Source organism: Giraffa tippelskirchi, chromosome 6 (genome assembly GCF_054371585.1).
Source record: "Giraffa tippelskirchi isolate mGirTip1 chromosome 6, T2T-mGirTip1v1.2.pri, whole genome shotgun sequence".
Classification (NCBI taxonomy): domain Eukaryota; kingdom Metazoa; phylum Chordata; class Mammalia; order Artiodactyla; family Giraffidae; genus Giraffa; species Giraffa tippelskirchi.
Window position 1 is genome coordinate 19,102,056 of NC_137280.1, and position 17,213 is coordinate 19,119,268.

At 40.8% G+C, this 17,213-nt stretch overlaps 1 protein-coding gene across 2 annotated transcripts; it reads left to right on the forward strand.

Annotated features, from left to right (window-relative positions):
* The first annotated feature begins 1,630 nt into the window (after positions 1-1,630).
* On the forward strand, positions 1,631-16,802 carry CTHRC1 (collagen triple helix repeat containing 1). 2 transcript variants are annotated; one of them, XM_081503544.1, is made up of 5 exons: positions 1,651-1,911; positions 7,074-7,295; positions 9,058-9,274; positions 15,498-15,557; positions 16,088-16,802. In XM_081503544.1, the coding sequence occupies exons 1-4, from the start codon at positions 1,762-1,764 to the stop codon at positions 15,512-15,514; spliced, it is 606 nt and encodes a 201-aa protein (XP_081359670.1). In that variant the 5' UTR covers positions 1,651-1,761; the 3' UTR covers positions 15,515-15,557; positions 16,088-16,802. The 2 variants fall into 2 exon arrangements, with proteins under 2 accessions (XP_081359671.1, XP_081359670.1); XM_081503545.1 differs by lacking the exon at positions 15,498-15,557 and having other exon boundaries at positions 1,631-1,911.
* Positions 16,803-17,213: the final 411 nt, after the last annotated feature.

Here is a 17,213-nt window from a genome sequence, read left to right on the forward strand (position 1 = left end):
ATTAATATAGTATTAGCTAATTGCTGAAACCCCAATCTTGACCTTAGATTTACACAGAGACGGGCCATCTGAAGTCACTGGGTGGTAGTAACAGCAGCAAGCATTGTGCTTGAATAGAAGACAGATTCTCTGGTGTTGCCCACCTCTCCTCTCCACCCCGTGGACTGCTGCCACCACACTGGTTTGGCTACATAAGGGCATCAGTTTTACACAGGGCTGGTTTCATGGGTAAACAACCCATGTGATTGCATTGAGAAGGATCCCATGCCTGGTGGATTGCTCTGTTACCACTATCTTGAAATTCTTAATAATTTTTTAACAAAGGATCCTGCATTTTTAGTTGGTACTGGGCCCCACATAGGCAGCCAGTCCTGGCTTTAGAACCCATTTGGATGTTTGCTTCTTTCGACAAACAGGAATAGAACTTACCTGAGATTAGTCACTGGCCCAAGATGAGCAATCCTAGAACTGCCCTGAACTGCTCCTCGGCCAGACTGTTCCTTCTCATTAATATCCATCTGTTGAGCCCACCATAACTTCCCAGAATCTGGCTGGGTATGTAAAGAGAACCCTACTGCTGAATCTGACCTCAATAACATCACCATTCTGTTGGAAACTTCCACATTATTATTATTGGTAGAGCAACACTTCTGTCCTGCCTGACTCCAGCCAGAGGTGAGGAAAGTTGTTCATACTCCAGCCTGACCCTAGCTGGTAGGTGACCAGGGTATCTGAGGATGCTTTCTTCCAAAATGGACAAAGAAGGACAGAAGAGGTTAGAAAAAGATAATTATCAATGAGAAGTCAAGAGTGACTTCTACCACTGAATGTTGCTTAGCCTCCTGAACCTCAGTTTTCTCATCTGTGAATGGGGCAAGCAGTTGTTGTTCTGTTGCCAAGTTGTATACAACTCTTCGGGACCTCAAGGACTGTGACAGGCTTCTCTGTCCCTCACCATTTCCCTAAGCTTGCCCAAGTTCATGTCCATTGAATCAGTGATGCCATCCAACCATCTCATCCTGCAACCCTCTTCTCCTGCCTTCAATCTTTCCCAGCATCAGGGTCTTTCAATTTCCACAGGATAGCCAAGAGGACGCAGTGTGTGTGTGTGAAAGACTATGTGGTTCCTGGAGTTTTGTAAGTTTTACCACTCATTATGAAGCAGGGATTCGTAATTTTTGAGTCATGGGTCCCTGGGATGATGTATCCAAATGACTCTGAATCCGATGATACCTATGATTCCTTCCCATCCTCCTTACTCCCCGCCCTCCCCCGCAATGTCATCTCGCAAAAAAGAACTTGTCCACGGTGCCAGGGTTTGATCCAGGTGTTCCTGGATCCAATACTTCTACAATGTTCATTTAAGCCGTGCCATCTCCACTCTGTCCTTAAAGCCTCCACCTGTGTGGTTCGCTGACCTCGGCCACCGCCCCCGGCTCGGCCGGCGACTGATCCACGCGGTCTGCACAGCCCCCGAGGGTCCCGGCGGGCGGGGCGGCCGCAGGACTGGGCGGGCTCGGCTGTCGGCCCGCCCCGCTTCGGGATCGGGGTGGGGGCTCCGACCTATTACTGGATGGAAACTCTGATGTCCGGAGGGGCGGGAGGGAGAGGGGGGAGAGAGGGAAGCGTGCGAGTGAAAGGCACATTCATGCAACCGGCGGCGGTGGCCTCGGAGCGCGGCAGGGCCAGACTGTGATCACGTCGTCCGGGCTGCAGGGTCTCTCCTCTCCAGCTCCGTGCGTCCCGGGGCCGCCGCGCGCCATGCGCCCCCAGGGCCCCGCCGCCTCCCCGCGGCGGCTCCTCAGCCTCCTGCTGCTCCTGCTGCTGCAGCCGCGGGCGCCGTCGAGCGCCTCCGAGACCCCCAAAGGGAAGCAAAAGGCTCTGCTCCGGCAGAGGGAGGTGGTGGACCTGGTGAGTCGGGTGGAGGGGACAGAGCCGCGGACCAGGGCCAGGGAAAGGGGTGGGGGTCTTGCGTGCCCCTGGGGGTCCCGCTTTGTCTGAGTCTGCGGGTAAGAAAGGACCTGGGCTCTGCGGATGGTGGAGTCCTGGAACTCGCAAGGGAGACTGGTCTGAGAGGGCCATCGTGGACCACAGATGCTCCGTGGGTTGGGTGGGACGCCTGGAGTACAAGGAGTCGCCCAGTAATTTCTGACCTCTGCGCCGCCCCCCACCCCCATCGTCCCCCGCCCCCAGGGACGGAGAGGGTTTGGGCTGCAATGAGTAGAATAAGGAGCTTGGGAGGTTAGAACGGAGGCCAAGGAGCTGTCAGCGAGACCCTGGATTCGCTAATCCCCTGGGTGGGCCTGGGCCATGGACTTGCAACGTGTCCTTTGTTGGGGCTGGTGGCCACGTCTGCCAGCGGAATAGAATAACAACCCTCACCCAGTATCGGTCCAACTCTTTGTAACTTGATAATAGTGAGTCATGTTGGGTCATCTTCTTAGGGAGTATGTGCTGCAGTTTACTTTGTCATAGCTGGGCCAGGAATAGCTCAGAGGGTTTATGATCAGAAGAGAAAATGAAGGGGCCCAGCACTAGCCCTCCAAGGACCCATTTCATTCTTTATTTAGACAGATGGGCAGTCAGTCCTTCCAGACAAGCTGGGTCTTCAGCCTGTGCCACCAGGTAGGAGCATGACAACTGAACTCAGGGATCAGACAGTTTCCAGGAGAGCAATAAATAGCCCAAGTTCTTTCTTTCTTTCTTTGGTGGCCCCCATGGCATGCAGTATCCTAGTTCCCTGACCAAGGATGAACTCATGTACCCTGCGTTGGAAGTGGGGAATCTTAACCACTGGACTTTCAGGGAAGTCACCCAAGTGATTTCTGAGGGGCTAATCTATGGTCAGGTCTGTTTGCTTCAAGCTCTTTCCTTCTAAAAGTTAGCAAACCCATTGGAGGACAGAGTGGTTTTCTGCCCTTGTAGCAAGAATGATCCTTTCAAAACTATCACATTCCTTGGCATATAATAAACTTCAGTCATTGAGCAAATATGAGTTACAATCATTACAGGACATAAAGGGGGCATTTTTTAAATTTTAAAATAAAAACAAACTGTTTTGAATTTTTTAAGCTGCCATTGTAAACTGAGCTAATGAACCAAGCTCCCTGGCAGCTGTTCTATGCCAGATTCAAAAGCTCAGGAAAAAAATTCCTGCCATTCCACACTGCACTTTTTGATGATATACTGTGTAATTTTCCTCCACAAAGCAGACTATGTGTTCAGGGCTATAGTTCTATTTTGAGTGTCTAAATTGTTTTAAACTGTACCAAATGAATGTGGTTCATGTGCAGTCTGCATTTTACAAGTCTGTAGTTATGATACACAAAATACCCTTTTTCCCTATAAAGCTAGCAATTTTTTTCCTTTCCCTCCAAGGATTTACTGAACCTGAGGTTTCCCACAACTCTAGCCCGACTTGGAAAAGTTTATTGTGCAGCCAGGCTCAGGTGCATCCTGTAGATTGGATTTGGTTTTGCTAGGGGAAAAGAATCCTCGCAGTCATTAAGGTTTCAACAGATTCTATAAAGCAGCTTCTTTGTACAGGGTCTTTCAAAGCCTTCCTTTCAAGCGTCCAGCAAGCTCTGCCCCCTGGTGGCCAGTGAAAGAAACAGGGGTTCATTCCGTAGACCTTAGTGCAACCCCTGCCTGGTACCCATCACATGCTGGATTAGCATTTCAAAGTGAAAGAAGACAGATTAATACCTGTGGAACCGAATCCAGTAAAATTACGCGGCCTCTTAATGCAATTTTTTAGGTAAAAAAGGTGAATAAAAATTCTCAACCATAGCACAGTTTACATTTGGAGCTAGGTGATTCTTTGTTGTGGGGACAGTGCTGTGCATCTGGCATGCTTAGCAACATCCCTACCATCTTGGGCTTCCCTGAAAGCTCAGTTGGTAAAGAATCCACCTGCAAAGCAGGAGAACCTGGTTCGGTTCCTGGGTCAGGAAGATCCCCCGGAGAAGGGATAGGCTACCCACTCCAGTATTCTTGGGCTTCCCTGGTGGCTCAGCTGGTAAAGAATCCTCCTGTATTGCAGGAGACCTAGCTTCGATCCCTGGGTTGGGAAGATCTCCTGGAGAAGGGAAAAGCCACCCACTCCAGTATTCTGGCCTGGAGAATTCCATGAACTGTATAGTCCATGGGGTCGAAAAGAATCGGACACGAATGAGCGACTTTCACTACCATCTACCAAGTGCCAATAGCAATCCCTCCTTTCCAAGTCGTGACAACCAAAAATGTCTTCAGACATTGCCGGGTAGCCTCTGTTATCCAGGTATCCAATTTTGTCCTCCGTTGAGAATTTATATATAGAAAAATAAAACTTTGTGTAACATCTTGCTCTCAGGGAAATAATAGTGAAAAAAATGTTTTAAAAATACCAGAAATGTTATTCTTTCTCCCTTCCCACTTAAAATCTGTGTCTAAATATTGTATATATCTGCTAGTGAAAGTAACATATCTACTAAATGAAAATTAAAGTATATCTACTAAATTAATCTACAAAATAAGACTAAAGTATATCTACAAAAAATGATAATTAAGCATAAAATAAACCAAACTATAATGTTCTGTACATTGGCGTGTCTTCATATACTTTTGCAATTTTGTTAAATACATTTCTTATTTCTCTGGCGGCAAATACATAGAAGTGTCTCTTTTTTTTTGCTTAAAGTCAGGAAAATGTCAGTGGTTGAAGTCACAAAAATCATTTAGAAAACAAAATTCAAATTGGTGATGTGAGGAGATTGATCTGCAAGCATTAGATAATAAGGACCTTTTCTAGGTAGTGTCATTACTGACTTTTTAAAAACATGTTCATTTATTTGGCTGTACTGGGTCTTAGTTGCCAAATATGGGATCTTCCATCTTTGTTTTGGCATACGAGATCTTTAGTTTCAGCATATGGGATCTAGTTCTCTGACCAGGAATCAAACCTGGGCCCCCTGCACTGGAAGCTTGGAGTCTTAGCCACTGAACCACCAGGGAAGTCCCTGAATTTTATAATATGACCATATCCAATCCTAGATGCTAAAATTCAAAAATAAAATTTGAAGTTATTTTAATATGTAAGGAATCTTGATTTTTTTCTTGTTGTTCTCACTGGACAGTAGATTTATACAGAATTATAGTATCAGATCATTTATACAAATAGGGATTGTTAAAGTAAAATTTTAAATAAATTGGGTTTGGGTCTTGAAGGATCTAATAAATGGACCAGTTCAGGGATAGGCATGGGAATTAGGCAGATGGAGATCCAGTTTTACCACTGATGCAACTGTTTTGCTGTGTGTGGTTTATGGCTTATATGTGTTAGCTGGCAAGTTTGCTAATGCTCTCTTCCCCAGGTCTGGTGCCCTGGGCAACTGCCTCACACAGTCTTGGGGGAATAATAAGAAAAATCATGGCTGCAAAATATGATATTTACTGTGTGCCAGGCACTGCTCTAGCACATTTCATGTATCATCTCACTTAAATCTCCTACAAGGTAAGAATCTTCATTATTTTCCCCCACATTTTAGATAAGGAAACAGGCGTTGAAGTGTTGAATGACTTGTCCTGTCTCTCATAGCTTGTAAGTGGTGGAGCCAAGATTAAAATCCAGAGAAGATGACTCTAGAATCCATCGCTCAACCTCTACATCATATTACTGCACCACTCCCCAAGAAAAAGAGACAGAATCGTAGCCCTTAAGAGTTTGATAGGGGCTTCCCTGGTGGCTCAGTGGTAAAGAATCCACCTGCCAATGCAGGAGACACAGGTTCGATCCCTGATCAGAGAAGATCCCACATGCCGCGGAGCAACTAAGCCTGTGCACAACTGTTGAGTCTGTGCTCCAGAGCCTGGAAACCACAACCACCGAGGCTGTGAGCCGCATGTACTAAAGCCTGTGTACCTGGAGCTGGTGCTCTGCAGCAAGAGAAGCCACTGCAATGAGAAACCTGTGCACCTTAACTAGAGAGTAGTCCCCACTTGCTGCAGCTAGAGAAAAGCCTGCACAGCAATGAAGACCCAACACAACCATAAATAAATAAATCAAGTTACCAAAAAAAAATTTTTGATAGATTACTGTTCCCCTCTTTAAGACTAACGGACACTTGCAATGAGGTCACTTACTCCTATTCCTTGGCAGGGTGGGCTAGGTGGATTTGGAGACCAGAAGTGTTCCCCTACTGACTCTTCTTCCACATAAAAATAAGAGGAGAAGGTTTGCATATCCAGCTTAGAGACATTGCCAGTGTGAAATAACTATTGAGTTAAGATTTTATTGTATAATTATATCTCTAAGAATTTATCATAGGGAAATAATTCCAAAAAAAAAGAATAAAGCTATGTAGATAAAGATTTTCATTATGATAGAAAAAATAGAAATAACTTAGCAATCCCAAACCAGTGCAATGTTTGCATAAAACTGTAAAAGTGTAGTTCTGAAATCTAAGTCCCTTTACAATATATAGGGTTAGAAGAATAAGCATTATATCAAATTATGTTCACTGTGGAATACAGCCATTTAAAAATTATGTGTACTTTTAATGAGCAGTTGAAGAAGGAAATTGTAACCTGATCCAGTATTCTTGTCTGGGAAATCCCACGGCCTGGTGGGGTACAGTCCATGGGGTCACAAAACAGTTGCCCATGACTTAGTGACTAAAACAACGACAATGAGCAGTAGAAAAGCAGGCAAATGAAAACATTTTCTCTTCTTTGATGTTTGATGTGTGTGTGTGTGTAAAGTCTGTGCAAAAAAAAAAAAGAATAGGAAAGAAATTCCTATATTTTAGGAATAACTTTAAAAATCAGTTCTTTATGTATATGGGACTTCCCTGGTGGTCCTGTGGTTAAGACTTTGAGCTTCCAATGCTACAGGTGCAGGTCTGATCCCTGGTCAGGGAACTAAAACCCTATATATGTATATATATACATATTGACTTATCTGGAACACTGGCAACTGGTCCCCTTTGAAGGGATTCTTGACTCCTAGGGCTCAAAATAAATGCAGTTCTAATCAGACTGAGTCTTTGAATCTTAGGTGGTGAGAGATTTTCCCCCTTTCTTTTTTTCTGCTGCAGTACAATGGCATGTGCTTACAAGGGCCCGCGGGGGTGCCTGGGCGAGACGGGAGCCCCGGGGCCAATGGCATCCCTGGTACCCCCGGGATCCCAGGTCGAGATGGATTCAAAGGAGAGAAGGGGGAATGCCTGAGGGAAGTCTTCGAGGAGTCCTGGACGCCTAACTACAAGCAGTGTTCATGGAGCTCCCTGAATTATGGCATAGATCTTGGAAAAATTGCTGTAAGTCTAGTCTGAATTATTTTAAAGTTGAAATAAAACTTAAAGGTTTTCATAGTTGAGTGATCATTTTAGGTGAGATTTTATTTTATTTTTCCTAAAAGACAAAAAAATATTAAGGAATGGGTACATGTGACTTTCAACTTAGAATTAATGAAAAAATTGATAACTTCAGAATTAATTGTATAAAGGTATTTCTGAGACAAATATGTCACTGAATTATTTCAACTCTAAGAACATTTAAAGTAACTTACTCTTTTTTTTTTTTTTTAATGGAAACTGTCTGTGTTGGACAGTAAGTAACTTTCCAATCTTGTCCTAAAGTGAATTTAAATTAATTCAAGAAATTCTGCTGTGGTTCCAGACATAAAGGTGGAAAGAAATCTCCAAGAAATTACTGCATGATTGGAATTATCTAGAGGTGGGAAGTCCAGTGGTATTTGTCGTTATTCTGAGTATCAGACCCAGCTTAAAATTGTTTGGCCTAATGGGAGTAGAATGGACTAGAGATGTACTACAGTGATCATTTAAAATTATTCAGCATTATTTAGGAAGAAAAATTACTCAAAATAGCCCGTCTTGCCATGCATTTGGATTAATGATTCAATCACTTTATTTAGTGTTTGCTTCCAAAGTAACTGGCAAGTCCCTTGGATGGAATAGAGTTGAACCTGGTGCCATTTCAAGCCTCTTTCTTCTTTTGTTGACCAACTCTATACATGGTTCCATATCCACAATATATTATTCCTTGATATTAACCACTGCTACCACCAGGCAAATAGAAGAAATTTTATTTTCCAAAAACTCTCAAGTTCTAAGTAGCAACCTGTATCTTATCCCTTCTCCTCATCTCAGCTCTTTAATGTCTGCTCTGTTATTTATAAAAATGTTTGAGATGGTCTCGATTTGATTTCTGTGTGATAGAATATCCATTTAGCTTTCATAGTTTGGTGACTATGACCAGTTATACTTTCATATGTGATTTCTTAGAAAGCATTTTGTTTAAGTGTTGCCTATTTCTTTAAACACTTGACAGTATAGGTTGGTTGCTTTTTTATAGTTCATCAAAATTGGCTGGTGGAGTTCTCTTTAAAAACTTTCCCTATGGACTCTGAATTATTAATATGTTTCCAGTCTCCTTTTGGTGGTCAGAATGGGTTTGGGAGACTTTTGCAAGTAAAAGATAGTAGTAGCACCATGAGTCAGTAGACAAATTTTGCAAAGACCAGTTAGAAGAAAAAACCCTGGGTCTTATCATTGTGTCATAGGGTTAAAGACTAACAACCCTGCCTGCACTTTACTCCTGATACTGTTTTCTGGTGCTTGAAAAGAGACAGGTCCGAGTTATATATATGGGCAGTGCTAGTCTAGAATGTAAGTTCCATGGTGGCAGGGATTCCATTTTGTTTACTGCTGTTATCTGTAGCATCCAAAATATAGGAAATAATTTTGGAAGAAAAAGAGAAGTAAATATATAGATTGATTTAGTCTAAAATTCTGAAATCTGTCTGTTTTTGTAAAACTGAGAGATACCCTCAATGGAGGGAATAATTCTAAGAAAGCCATAATTCAATTTTCTTAGAGTTTCTAATATCATCGTCTTTTACCATCTTGCAGAGAACTGGTTTCCCTCTGTAAAAGCTAAGCTTTTTAAATGTACTTTGTGTAAAAGAATAGTTGAATAAAATTCACAATACAGTTTGAAAGCATCTTTTTAATTAAAAATGAAAATGCTAATTAAACCCTATTTCTGTGTTTGTGATAGGAATGTACATTCACAAAGATGCGTTCGAACAGTGCCCTAAGAGTTTTGTTCAGTGGCTCACTTCGGTTAAAATGCAGAACTGCATGCTGTCAGCGTTGGTATTTCACGTTCAATGGAGCTGAGTGTTCAGGACCCCTTCCTATTGAAGCCATTATTTATTTGGACCAAGGAAGCCCTGAATTGAATTCAACAATTAATATTCATCGCACTTCTTCTGGTATGTAGAATTGTGATGTTGCAGAATGGGCCTCAGATCTTTAGAGAGCAAAGATTAGTTTTGAGTCCACTATGATGGTAGGTCATCACAGGCTTTCTGTGTATAGTTCTCCACCCTGGTTGCACTTCAGAATTTCCTGTAGATCTTTTTAAAAAATGTGTGGATGCCTGAATCCCATCTCTGATCAACTGAATCAGAATCTCATGGTTAGAACCCAGCTGCTGTATTTTTTCTAAAAAGATCACAAGGTTGAAAATCACTGAGTTAGGTGAAATGGCAAAATAGCCAGTAATGCCATAGAGCAGTGGTTTTCAACCTTGTCTCTACCTTGGATTCAGCTGGGAACTTTGAAAAATCGCCATGCCTGGGTACCACTCTTCCGTGGACTCTGACTTAATAGGTCTGGTTGCACCCTAGGTGGCGGAACTTCCCAAGTCTCTCCTGGTTATCCTAATGTCCTCCAAGGTGGAGAACCACTAGCATAGATTGATAATGAGGCTGATTTCTCTGCCTTGTTCTTTAAAATAGTAGGTACAGTCTGCTGCATTTGTGAGAGAACATTTCTATATTGCTTCTGTATTCTCTTCTTGCTTCTACTGGTATGAGAGAAGAGACATTCGATTAAACCAGTGATTACTTAGGCTGTTAAAAAAAAAAACACCTGGAACTTCTCTGGTGGTCCAGTGGTTAAAATGCCATGCTTCTTCTGCAGAGGGCACAGGTTCCATCCTTGGTTGGGAAGATCCCGTATGCCTCTCTGCACAACCAAAAAAACCAAACAGATAAACAAAAAAATATAAAACTGTTGGGGTTTTTATGTTTTTTGGGGGGAGGGTTGTTTCGTTTCATTGTATTTTAAGGTTCACTGAAAGAGTTTAGAAGCTACAAAAAAGTAGAAGTGGAAAAAACTGTTAGGTTGGTGCAAACATAATTGCAGTTTTGGACTGTGACGTTTAGATCATTATAACTAGGCTCAAACACATCTTTATTAATCAAAATAGGGACCATTATACTCAACACATTTTTGCCAATGAGAAATAAGTTTTTTTCCTGTAGCATAAAAATTGATGCTTTGGGATTTGATGAACTCTTGGAAAGCATTTTCTGCCTCTTGCTGGTTGTGGAAGTGTTTACTCGGCAAAAATTCTAGATGCTTGAAGAAAGTACCCTGACTAGCTTGACAAAAGGTCAGGTAAATATGGCAGATGAGGCAAAACTTTGTAGCTCAATTCATTCAACTTTTGAAGTGTTGGTTGTGCAATGTGCAATCAGGCGTTGTCGTGGAGAATTGTGCCCATTCTGTTGACCAGTGCCGGCTGCAGGCATTGTAGTTTTCAGTGCATCTCATCAATTCTCGAGCTTCCCAGGTGGCTCAAATGGTAAAGAATCTGCCTGCAATGCAGGAGACCCAGGTTCAATCCCTGGGTTGGGAAGATCCCCTGGAGAAGGGCATGGCAACCCACTCCAGTATTCTTGCCTGGAAAATTCCATGGACAGAGGGGCCAGATGGGCTACAGTCCATGGGGTCGCAAAGAGTCAGACATGACTGAGCAACTAACACTTTCACTTTCATCAATTCACCGAGCATACTTCTTGGAAGTAATGGATTCCCCAGGATTCAGAAAGCTGTAGTGGGTCAGACCAGCAGCAAACTACCAAATAGTGACCATGCCCTTTTCTGTAGTGCAAGTTTGGCTTTGTGAAGTGCTTTGGAGCTTTTTCTTGGTCCAACCACTGAGCTAGCCATTGCCGGTTTTCATATACAATTCACTTTTCATCCCACATCACAATCTGATTGAGAAATGGTTCGTTGTTGTTACATAGAATAAGAATACACTTCAAAAATGACAATTTTTTAAATTTTTGGTTAGCTCATGACGCATCCACTTATCAAGCGTTTTCACCTTTCCAATTTGCTTCAAATGCTGAACAACTGTAGAGCGGTCGACATTGAGTTCTTTGGCTACTTCTTGGGAAGCTGTAAGAGGATCATCAAAGCTGGTCATTGTTAACTTCCGATGGCTGGCCACTACACTCCTCATCTTCAAGGCTCTCATCTGCTTTGCAAAACTTCTTGAACCACCACTGCACTGCATGATCATTAGCAGTTCCTAGGCCAAATGCATTGTTGATATTGTAATTTGTCTCTGCTGCTTTATTTTTGAACTTGAATAAGAAAATCACTCGAACTTGATTTTTGTCTAACATCATTTCCATAATCTAAAATACATATAAAATACACTACAAGTAATAAATGATTACTCAACATTCATAAAACTAAGATCATGGCATCCAGTCCCATCACCTTATAGCAAATAGATGGGGAAACAATGAAAACAGTGAGAGGCTTTATTTTGGGGGGCTCCAAAATCACTGCAGATAGTGACTGCAGCCATGAAATTAAAAGACGCTTGCTCCTTGGAAGAAAAACTATGACCAACTAAGACAGCATATTAAAAAGCAGAGACATTACTTTGCCAACAAAAGTCTGTTTAGTCAAAGCTATGGTTTTTCCAGTGGTCATGCATGGATGTGAGCGTTGGACTGTAAAGAAAGCTGAGCACAGAATTGGTGCTTTTGAACTATGGTGTTGGAGGAAACTCTTGAGAGTCCCTTGCACTGCAAAGAGATCCAACCAGTCAATCCTAAAGGAAATCAGTCCTGAATATTCATTGGAAGGATTGATGCTGAAGCTGAAACTCCAGTACTTTGGCCACTTGATGTGAAGTGACTCATTGGAAAAGACATACTGGGAAAGATTGAAGCCAGGAGGAGAAGGGGATGACAAGGTTGAGATGGTTGGATGGCATCACCAACTCAATGGACATGAATTTGAGTAAACTCCGGGAGTTAGTGATGGACAGGAAAGCCTGGCGCGCTGCAGTCCATGGGGTCGCAAAGAGTCGGACATGACTGAGTGACTGAACTGAACTGAATGTCATTAGCAAAAAAGCATAAAGCGAGAAATGCACATTAAAATGATGTCTAACATAACCACATTTATTTAAGAATGTATTCCAATATCTAATGGCAAAGTTCAACAATACAAAACCACAACTACTTTTGCATCAACCTAATATTAATGTCATCACCCAGATACACCACTATCAGTATTTGACTCCCAGCTATTTTGCTTTCTTGAGTTGTTCTGTGGGGGGGGGGGGGGGTCGGGGGGCAGGTGAGGTGTGGGGGTGACCTACCTTAACAGCACATGCCAGGAGAATCACAAGGTGTATATATCACTAGCTTCATTTCCCAGATTTCTTGAAAAAATTTCTCTCTGATCTTATACTTTAGAATGGAGAGGGAAGAGAAGAGATAACCTCACTGCTAATCAGAAAAACTATTTCGGCATTCTTAGGGGCCCAAGCCAGATACTGATCCCCAAAATTAATATAGCACATTTATTGCTAAGAAATCAAGTGCATTCCTTCCACTTTCGTCTTCAAATCCACACAATATCCTCAAGACATAAAGAAGATATTTTAACCTCTTCTCTTTGCACATAGAGAAGGCCCAGGGAAAGAAAGTACCCTGAACAGGAGAATCAGTGTCCTGGTGAACAGAAACCAAGCCATGCTCTCGTCTCCCAAGACAAGGTTTGATCAGAATGAAAAGCCTCTTCACTAAGTTCTGTGCTGTAAAAGAAGATGTGCTTTCCATCTGAGAAGCAGTCACTAAAATTTTAAAAATTTTGGTATAAAATCTAAAATTTGATTAGAAAATTATATATGTTTAAATAGTAGTCGAATGCATCTAGAGATTATCATACTAAGGGAACCAAGTCAGAAAAAGACAAATACCATAAGATATCTCTAATATGTGAACTCGAAAACATGGCGCAAATGAATCTATCTACAAAACAGAAACAGACTCACCAACATAGGGAACTGACTTTTGGTTGCCAAGGGGGAGGAAAGGACCGGAGTGTGGGATTAGCCGATGTAAACTATTATATATAGGGTGGGTAAACAACAAGGTCCTACTGTATAGCACAGGAAACTATAGTCAATATCTTATGATAAATCATAAAGGAAAAGAATATTAAAAAAAGAATGTGTATAATTGAGTCACTTTGCTGTACTGCAGAGACCAGCACAGCACTGTAATTTAACTATACTTAAATTTTAAAAATTAAATTATAAAATTCAAAAGATACGTTGTAAAGCAGCTATGCTCTAATAAAAGTTAATAAAAAATGAAATCCATAAAAATAAATAAAAATAAAATAGTAGTTTATGTAAGCAACTTACTTTCTATTATATTATCTTTAAAGTGTATATGTTAATATCTTGCTATAATGTAAGTCCTCAGGCCTAGGAGCTGTCACCTATACATACACATACTTCATAAATTATATAACATAACATTTACCAACCACATTGTAGAAATTCATTTGGTATGATCAATTGGGTAAAATGTCAGAAGTAATTTGTTATTGATAACAAATTTTGTCTTAAGATGAATTAAAGGTTGCCTCTATAGTGAATTCACTTTCTTTGCATACTGATACTCTCTTGAGAGAAAGAAAAGGAATACACTTATATTTTGCACATCAGAGGATGACATTAAGCCTTAAATATGCCCATGGGAGTTTAGGATATCATCTTCTTACCTGGATCTAGGAGGAAAACAGGTTGAGAACCTTTAATTCAACGTCTTTTAGGTGCTTAATAAGCTATTACTACCTTATTACAGCAAAAAATGTTCGTTTGTTCAAAAAACATTATTTTATTTGTTAAAGACCATGAAGTGACCATTTGACTCTCCCTGTGTGAGGCTGATGCCAGACCCAACCTTGTCTGACCTGTGGAGGGAAGTGAACACATTTCTAGGCCATGGGTATTGCTGGCACGCACAGCTTAGTTCTTCCAACTTGGAAAGGGTCTTGAAACAGAGACAGGTACCTGGATTCAGTGGGACTGCCTTCAATTCACTGATGTCACAGCGGTAGAAGCAGATTGTTTCAGGCCTATATCCCTGGGCTTAGCTTGAACATGCTAACCTCAACCAGATAGGAAGACTAACCAGTCACATGCGATCATCTGTACCCTACTTATGTGTCAGGACCTGTTTTCCTAAAGAATCTGCCAACCTGTGGTTCCTTTTTCCCCTGACACAGACATCAGAGGGGTATACCTTTTGCCTATTAAAATGAACAGTACGGGGAATATTTTTTTAATGTTGGAGAAGAGGCTTGATAAGATGGAATGCAAGTTATATATATATTAGTGTGTGAAAGTCTGGAGGACCTATGAAAAGGCACATGTTTATACAGCAAAAAAACAAAACACAGAGGAAAAACAGGATTTAGTTAGCTTGTTTTTTCACTGTGGAGGAATTTCTATGTAAAACGGGATTCCAGGTTGAAGGACTAGTATAATGATTATGCTAGGATTTCTTTTGACTTTATAGAAGTCCTTTCTTCTTCTACTTAGTACCATCAAGTATATATAGGAAAGGGCTCTTTTTATTTTTTTAACTCTTAAAAAAAGACATTATTTTAATTACTTAAAATTTGGTCTTTTACAAGGTGTTTTCAGTTTGGGCTGCTGATAGAAAATTAAAATATGGAGGCTTCAGGTGTAACAGCTTGTCCCAAATGGTTACATAAATTACTGATTCGGCTTATAATCAGAATTGTATTTTCATCTTCCAGTGCTCTTTTCTTCAGATGGAAAGGGCTTTCTTTAAAAAAAAGAAAAACTTACATATTGTATCAACATATTTTTTTTAAGAAAATACAACTTTATTTAATTTTTTATATTTATTTATTTTTTTGGCTGAATTGAGTCTTAGTTGTGGCACACAGGATCTTCCTTTGCGTCATGTGAGATCTTTTGTTGAGGTGCACAGACTCTCTAGTCATGGCATGGGCTCCAGAGTGTGCGGGCTTCAGTAGTTGCGGTGCAGCAGTTTACTTACCCTGGGGCATGTGGGATCTTAGTTCCTTGGTGAAGAATCGAATCCACATCCCCTGCATTGCAAGGTGGATTCTTAACCATTGGACCACCAGGGAAGTTCCCTGCATCAACATCTTGGTTTTTAAAAGTGTAGGCTTGGTGCAGTGGTTCAGACTTGGTACTTTCACTCTTAGTGGCTAGGGCTCAGTCCCTGGTCAGAGAACTAAGATCCCTCAAGCCACATGGTGCAGCCAAAAGAAAAAAAATTAAATGTAGGCTTCCTTTATTTAGTCATAAATAAATTGCTTTTTTTCTTTTAGGTCATCTCCATAAGTAAACAAATTCTACCTTTATGGCTGAAACCTCAAAGAAAATTTCCTGTGAGCTTATACCATAGAATGGATATGTATATGTCTTTTTTTTTTTAATTTTTAAAAATTTACTTATTATTTTGGCTGTGCTGGGTCTTTGTTGCTGTGTGGGCTTTTCTCTAGTTACGGTGCATGGGCTTCTCTGTGGAGGCTTCCTTGTTGCAGAATACAGGCTCTCGGGACACAGGCCTCAGTTGCAGCACGCAGGCTCACTAGTTGTGGCTTGTGGGCTTAGGTGCTCTGTGACACGTGGGATCTTCCCAGACCAGGGATAGAACCCGTGTCTCCTGCATTGGCAGGCAGATTCTTCACCACTGAGCTCTCAGGAAAGCCCTGGATATATATACATCTTTTAAAAATACTTATGTGCTAGGAAAATGAGAACTTATCTTTATGAGGCCCTTATTAAATATTAGCATTTTAAATTTACTGTACATTAACTTGATTTAATCACTAGTATGCTAAAGTAATAAAATTGAGCTGAAAGTTTTTGCCTTTTTATTCCAAAGAGATTTGTAACTCTCATCTTTGTTTTGCAGTGGAAGGACTCTGTGAAGGCATTGGTGCTGGGCTAGTGGACATTGCTATCTGGGTTGGTACTTGCTCAGATTATCCGAAAGGAGATGCCTCTACAGGGTGGAATTCGGTGTCTCGCATCATTATTGAAGAGCTCCCAAAATAAATCCTTTCATTTTCATTCCCTACCTCTTTTTTATTATACTTTGAATGGTTCGTTTTAGTGACACCTTATATAATTTTTATGTGTACTTTGTTGTTGTTGTTCAGTGTCTAAGTCATGTCCAACTCTTTGCCACCCCATGGACTGCAGCATTCCAGACTTCCCTGTCCTTTATTATCTCCCGGAGTTTGCTCAGTGTCATGTCCATTGAGTTGGTGATGCTATCTAACCATCTCATCCTCTGCCTGTACTTTTCCTTTTGGCTGTACTCCTGAGTGAAAGAACATGACTAAATGTGTTTACAGACCAAAGTGTGACTTCACACTGTTTTTAGATCCAGTATTATTCATTTTCCTTCAATCAAAATTATAGTTTTGAGATTTTGTAGTTGATTAAAATACTTTCTTCATTTTTCCATTCCCTGAACCTGTAATTTGAAATGTTATTATGATCTTCATTTCTTTACTGTTCTCTTAGTATAGCACTTTTTAAAATATAAAAGCTACCAGTCTTTGTACAAGTTGTAAATGTTCAGAATTGTTTTATATCTGTGAAATAAAACTTATTTCAAACAACCTTGCTATCTTTAATGTAATTGCTACTAAAAGGAGGGTTTCTGGTACTTTATATCTGGAAAGTTGAGGATAAACCTGACTTTGTATTTATCCATTTAACACTCTTATTTTAAATTTAGTACATGTATAGTACTGTTCCATATTTTAAGAGATTCAAAGAGAAAGGAGCATTTATGTGCCAGGAAATATATTAGTACTAGCACCTTAAAAATCTTTTTATTTAACAAAGAGTAAAGAGATGTGGACTCTAGCCTCACGTTGCTTACCATTTGGTAGGGAGGAGAAGATATACACAAAAATAGCATATATCAGAGATTACTCTGTTGTTTGCAAGGAATGTTGTTGAAGGGGTGGTGTAATTCAAGGAAAGACCTATCACTTCTAGCTGAGGTGATCAGAAAGAGTTCATGA

What these genes read in the sequence shown, in the direction of transcription:
- CTHRC1 (XM_081503545.1), top strand. Translation starts at nt 1,762, where the DNA reads ATGCGCCCCCAGGGCCCCGCCGCCTCCCCGCGGCGGCTCCTCAGCCTC. An exon ending in AGAGGGAGGTGGTGGACCTG is followed by an intron (nt 1,912 to 7,073) that starts GTGAGTCGGGTG and finishes TTTCTGCTGCAG; the next exon opens with TACAATGGCATGTGCTTACA. An exon ending in TAGATCTTGGAAAAATTGCT is followed by an intron (nt 7,296 to 9,057) that starts GTAAGTCTAGTC and finishes TGTTTGTGATAG; the next exon opens with GAATGTACATTCACAAAGAT.